Here is a 6,946-nt window from a genome sequence, read left to right on the forward strand (position 1 = left end):
ACAAAATATCAGATGGTTTGCTTTTAAATTATGAAATAACCAAAATACTGTTTATAATAAGACTAACATGGTCGTTAAATCGTAGTTATTTGTTTGCAGATGCCACTTCATTTTATATTTTTGTTATCTCATGGATATAAACCCATACATTTTTAGTGTGGCTTAAGCATTCAAATACTTAAAAGGGTCACTGTATATTTGTGACTATTTGATCTGTGATATATTTAAACAAATTAGCAGAACCCCCTGAGATCAGCTCTGTAACAAGCTGTTGCTTCAAACTGGTAATATTATAAATCAAACAATGCATGTTATAGGATAAGGTCCAAGATTTGTTTTTTTTTTGTTTTTGTTTTTTTCAGGGAGCAATAAAAATTAATTTCTGAAGCATATAGTTTTGTTAATTTATTATTAGAAATCTGTAAAATGCATTTTGTTTTCATTCAATAATTTGAGAAAAAATTGTACTTAGATGCAAAGGTCTTCTTAAGATTGAATTTTTTATAGGTGTCTACTGTATGCATGTTATCCCATCAAGCAATGGTTTAAAAGGGATCCTTTTTTGAGTCAAAATGTTTTAAGGTTAAAAGGGCAACTACATGTTGGTAGCGTCCTTTATCAATATCATACTGAAAGATGCATACGTGTTTTTGTTCCAATATAATGCCCAAGAAACAGAAAATCTCTGGCTTAAAGAGAAGAAAAGCTCCCTCTGTTGTATCCGTTCACTAGATCGTAGGAGACCGGAGCTGCCGTGCAGTCTGTAAAGAAGTTTGAAAAGGTAAGTGCACATGGTGAGCTCTGTTCCACAGGCATGCTGCCAGAAAGGTCTGTGTGAGTATAAAGATTTGGCTGTAGAGGTACTGTCCGCATGTCTCCTGACTTTTTGGGGGTGCTGCTACAAGTGCTCCAAGGCTCTGTGTACAAGAACCCACCAGTTACAAAATGGTGGGAGTCATATGGCTCTGGGCCCACAGTCACCTCCTGTTGAATCCTGTTAGGTAGGGTGTGGAATAGATCCTGCTCTGAGACCATGTTGCTGTACTCGGGTCCAAGAAGCTCCAAGAACTCTGCTGCTTCCGGAGCCCCTCGCTCCAGGTCTTTGAGTGACATGCCAGAAGTAGATGTAACTCTGGAGCTGTTGGCCGGCTCCATGAAGAAGGATGGAGGAAGGTTTCGATGCCGCAGCGGGGGCTTCTTGGCTTTCTCTGCTCGTACATCTTTCGCCGAGTTGAAGAGGGCAGCCAAACTCTTGCTTTGCAGGTTGGCCTGCATCCCATCCTTCTTGGGAGGCATTTTGCTGGAGAGATTGCTTGTTGGGTTATGGGGCGAGCCTTGTCTCTTGCATGGCTCCTGAACTGGTGTGCTCCCTGGTGAGATGATTCCAGTGCACCTCTTAATCTGCTTCTGCAGGTACTTTCGGTGGTTGACTTTCCTCTTGGACTTGACAGGTTTGTCCAGTGCAAGTTTGATGTTGCTGGAAGCTGAGTCGATGAAGCTAAGCAGGTCTCTAGTGGTCTCCTTAAAGTCACCCTCACAGTCCACCTCACCCAGGAGTCCCCCTTCCAGACCCTTTTCCACCTCATAATCCATGACCGAGCCAGGAAAACAAAAGTTTAAGAACTGCGAGTTCATGATGGCTGCCTGAACAGCCATCTCTCTCTGCCACAAGCACAAAACCTTCGCAGTGAATATATACAATTGTCTCTGAGAGACCCTAAAGCATATTTATTATCTGCATTTCCAGGGTGGTTTGCTAAGCCTTGGTCCTGTGCAGGACACCCTTACAGTTCCTCTGCAATCCACCGAAAACTGGAATTTGGGGGAAGGGAGGATTATTTTAGAGGGCAGGGCCAATGATGTCAGGACATCAAAGGGGAGGGGCAGAGGGACCAGAAGACTTAACTCTTTGCTCACGCCTGACCACCTGCAACTAAAAGGGATTAGTCTGAGGCATCCAACAGAGTAAAAAGACAATAGTCTTGGGTTCATCTGCCCTGGTCAAGTCTGCTTGTATATGAATGTATATACACATTATTTTTTATATATAATCTATGAGAACAGCTAAATTGGACTGTCCTCAGGGCATCTGAATTGCTTATATTTAATCTTTTGAAAAGGACAGAGTTTAATAGCTTGTAAATTAAACATCCAACTCAAAATGTTAAAACATGATTGATAAAATATCTAACATTTCCAGACACAATGTAGTTTATAAATTGTTCAAGTTAGTTAACTACAAATACTTAATGTAACAAATGCTGAATCCCTCTGAGGTCTTGAAATACAATAAAACTTGATGGGAGATTATAAAGTTGTTTAGTTTTAAGATGGACTGAATAATACTGGGCATTGTGTAAGTTTCCTGCAATTTGATCTACATTTTATATACTTGTCCACATGTCTCACAAAATCCACCTCTTGAATTTGTATGCATATATCATATATCATAAACTTGACAAGAAATTCACAACATGGGCATTAGGTCCTGAATAAAGGTAAATGGAAAAACATGCTTTGGGACAGGTTTTCATTGGCCCTGCCCTCTAAAATAATCCTCCCTTCCCCCAAATTCCAGCTTTCGGCAGAATTTTCTACATGTTCCTCTAACTTCCTAAAACTATCTCAATCTGTTCGCAATAGACATTGATTTCTCGTGCATTCCCGCAACAGTGGGAATTTTAGCCTCTGCCTGACAACTATTATAGGCTGCCTTTGACATACAGCCCTGCATGGTCTAAATGGCTTCTATTCTTCCTTGGGCAGTGAAAGGGATCTTTGTGCCAGAGATTCATTAAACTGCACCTCACAGCCCCTTCGTAAAATGAGGCTCAATAATGAACAGTCGATTTAACTAGAAAAGCTGCCGGAGCTGTTAAATTAAAGGGGAATAAAGGGCAGTTCAAGCCCAGTGTGCCAGAAGAAATGTTGACCTTAAGAAATCCTGGGCATGAGTGAAATAGCCGCTGTAAACAATTCAGCATTTGCAGGAAGTTTCTTGGCCAGCAGTGAATACTGAGGAGGGATCCAAGACTGGGACTTTCGTTGGGGTCTGATCAGATCCTGATTTCAGTGGAAGCACTTAAAGGATGTAGCTCTGGTTTGGAACACGGTGGGCTTAGAAAGAAAACACTTTAAGAGAACACTTAGGATAGTGGGAGATTGGTGAGATTTCCATCATTCAGTATAAAAAGGATAATGTTTGATTTTGTGTTTATCTCAATAAATTAGCCCAGAAACAAGAATTTTTGATCATTTATACTTTTGGCCCAAAGCTTTGAAATTTAAGTAAATAATGACCTTTAAACACATAGTTTTTCACTTATTTATCTTTCAATAGCTCACTAAGCAGACTAATGTTAAGTTAGTTACTATGTCCTTAATCTTAATTTCAATTCATTCCACTAAACTGTACTTTCCCAGACATTAAACATATATTTTTTTTTTATCACATTCATTGCACTTTGCATGTTGTGAAATCACGTGCCAATGGACAGTTTCTGCCGTACTCTCTTTCTCTCTTACTTTGAGAGGTTTTCCCAGGGATTTTTTTTTTATTCCCACCCCATTAGTGCATTTTAAGGTGAGGCAGTGAATCATTTGGATGTTGGAAAGGGGAAAAAAGAGAAAGTCTAAGCGCTTTTGAGAAAGGGGGACCGTTGAGAGTGTTATTATCATGTAAATCGTGATAAAGAAAAGAGACAGTGAAACTGATAGCACTGATCTAATTATCTGTAGCCCGGCTCAAGCCCTGGTCCAGAATGGGGGTCCCAGAGAAGCTGCCATGGCCTCACAATAAACAGTTGTACCACAATAGAAAAATACCAATAGTGTAAAAACAGGCACATTTCCATAGTTTCTAATGCTATTTTAAACCACACTGATGTCCATTTCCCTCACACAGAATAAAAGTGACCACTGTAATATGATAATGGTCAAATTGTTATGCTTAAAATATAATAATTATACAATATTATTAAATTGTTTGGATTATTTGTAGGCTTAAAGTTTAGCTAAAAACTAGTCCAGCTCGGAAATTGGGTAACTGGGATAAATTATGTTTTGTTTAGATTTTTTTCTCTAGCAGACTACTGCTTTGAATAGTCAGAATCAAGAATTCCAGAGAGCTGTGTAATAAATGGATTTATTTTCACTTTTGTGAATTAATATTAACTCAGCCTGTACTTTGTAAAAAAAAAAAAAAAAAAAAAAAAATCAATATAGTAGTCCCTGGGGTATTTACTCGGTCCTTTCATTTTCTTTTTCAACAAGCACCCCCTCCCCACTTTCTTCTAGAGCCTAATTTTGGCACAGTGACATCACCAGACTAATGGCTGATATTTTCTTCTCTTCCCGCACAGAGCTTTTGTGCATGCTAGTCATTTAAGTTTAAGAGCTTGACGCACTAATGCCGGAAACAAGTTTCTATGGCCACATAATGGCTGAGGGGATCAAAGAGGGTGAGGAGTAGAATACTGACACCAAAAAAAAAAACAAAAAAAAAGGAAGAAACATTTGTGTGACATTAAAGAAAAGAAACTAGGGGATTCCTAAACACTTGCAAATGTGCAGGTTACACTGGCCAGTCCAACGAATGAGGTTGAAAATATATATAAAATAGTAAAATTTAAATTGCACTGAGCACTTTATTTTTTACATGAAATAATAATAAAATAATATTACTATATCTGTGTATAATGCAGCAAAGGAACTTTAAAAAAGAAAAAGAAAAGTTAATTTATAATTTATTTACTTGTAGTAGTTTACTTTGTTCAGAAAGCTAATATACAGATTCAAAAAAACATATTAGCGGAGTGGACTACATTTTTGGGGTTTTTATTGTGCTTTTTTGTCCTTTTTGAAAACCGACATCACATGGTCACTTTTACTGAATGACAAAAGGCTGATATACACACACATATATATACACACATATATATATATATATATATATATATATATATATATATACATATATATATATATATATACATATATATATATACATATATATACATATATATATATATATGCATATATATATATTACATTGAACTTAACATCAAAATTGTGATTTTTTTTTTTTTTATATAGATTTTCTTTTTATAGTCTTGGACAGCTTTAATTTGTCATCGACCCCTAATACATATTTGCCTAGAGCATCAGATGATTTGGTCCTTGCATGAGTAGAAATTGAAATCCAAGAGAGAGAGGGAAAAAAAGAAACACTTGTGGAAAACAAATTATAAAGAAGAAAAAGCAACCAACAAGGTCAAACTAAGTTGAACAAACTCAGCAGGGAGGCAGAACAAATGAGATGGCCAAGGGAAAAACATTCATCTTTCCACTTTTGATTCACATCCATGGAAAGAAAGCTGCTTATGCAAACAGACCATTGAAAGTGAGTATTGTTTGGTTATAGTTACTCACAGTACAACATCCCCCTCCATTTCCATGCTCTCCTAAACAGCAATGGGTTACACACACACATACACATCTTTTCTCATTGGTGTGTGGTCCCAGTTTAACCATCAACACATCAAAGTCGTGGCCTAATGGTTAGAGAGTCGGACTCCCAATCGAAAGGTTGTGAGTTCGAGTCCCGGGCCGGCAGGAATTGTGGTGGGGGGAGTGCATGTACAGTTCTCTCTCCACCTTCAATACCACGACTTAGGTGCCCTTGAGCAAGGCATTGGACCCCCAACTGCTCCCCGGGCACCGCAGCATAAATGGCTGCCCACTGCTCCGGGTGTGTGCTCACAGTGTGTGTGTGTTCACGGCTCTGTGTGTGTGCATTTCGGATGGGTTAAATGCAGAGCACAAATTCTGAGTATGGGTCACCATACTTGGCTGAATGTCACTTCACTTTCACACTTTCTCACTTTTTCACTTTTTTTTTTCACTTTCACATCAAGCACTAAAGACTGTCAGTTAGCAAAATACTAGTAACATATTTGATTGATGAAACTGTCAGGTGATAAGAAAGGATGTTAAATTAATGGCATCTTGGGACACTTCTCAAGTCGGATTTCCAAACGGATATTGACCTTATTCAAGGGTGCCAAGCACAAGGAAAAATGCATTTTTGTGTTACTGTGGCAGCAACAAACATCAGTATTCAAGGGGGTAATAGAGTCTCCTCGCGCACATTAAAATGAGAAATAATTAAGTTAGCTATACACACAATTTAGCTAACTTGATCAGCAAGATACTCTTTAAACTGTTGCTCTGGCATAACAGTAGTTGACCTAGAATAGAAACCTCTACTTTAATATCTGTTATAGAGCCCTTGAAATTTGAATTTAAATAAATTTAATCTTAGTATGTTTTTAGTTTCAAAATACATGAAAAACCTTTTGCCAATCAACCTCTTAATTAGACTGGATTTCCTGTATCAACAAGTCTACAAAAATACTAAAAACAAGATTACTATGATTACTGTAAATGTATTTAAATACAAATTACAATTGACTTTTTTCAAAGGTATTTAAATAAAAAATAGTATTTCAAATACATGTATTTGAAATATTGCCCATCCCTGGTTTCATGATGTGGGACCATTACACAGGACACATTCCATCTGTTATGTTTTAACCGTTGGTTATGTAAACCTGAAGTCAAAGAACAAACTGGTGTGACATAATTTCAAAGAAAATCTAGACAAACCTTTGGTTTTCGAAGTTTCTTTTGGTGCTTCAATACAGTTTCCCAGCTCAAATTTTGTGCTGACTGGGAAACACCTTCAAATTCCCATTAGTCCATGATGATTACGGAATAGGTGAGTGTGTTCTGGGGTCCGCCTACATTGACATGAGATTCTTGTTCAGATCAATTGTTCCATTGATGTCAGACAATATGAATACACTAAAGTACTGAGTTGCAGACCTGGTACAAATGTATTTGAACCTCTATAGTTACTTATATAGATGCTTTAAAGTCACAATGA

General features: G+C 37.6%; 1 protein-coding gene and 1 long non-coding RNA gene across 2 annotated transcripts in view; one reads left to right on the forward strand and one right to left on the reverse strand.

Moving 5' to 3' along the window:
• The window catches only part of LOC132122955 (uncharacterized), a 489,820-nt gene that overhangs the window by 45,478 nt on the left and 437,396 nt on the right, over positions 1–6,946 (forward strand). The gene's annotated exons all lie outside the window — the stretch shown is intronic.
• LOC132123307 (protein FAM181B-like) lies at positions 110–1,802 on the reverse strand. Its single transcript, XM_059533859.1, has one exon. It carries the CDS (start codon positions 1,654–1,656, stop codon positions 691–693), a length of 966 nt encoding a protein of 321 aa, XP_059389842.1. The 5' UTR covers positions 1,657–1,802; the 3' UTR covers positions 110–690.

The sequence above is a fragment of the Carassius carassius genome, chromosome 41 (assembly GCF_963082965.1).
Source record: "Carassius carassius chromosome 41, fCarCar2.1, whole genome shotgun sequence".
In the NCBI taxonomy this organism is placed as follows: domain Eukaryota; kingdom Metazoa; phylum Chordata; class Actinopteri; order Cypriniformes; family Cyprinidae; genus Carassius; species Carassius carassius.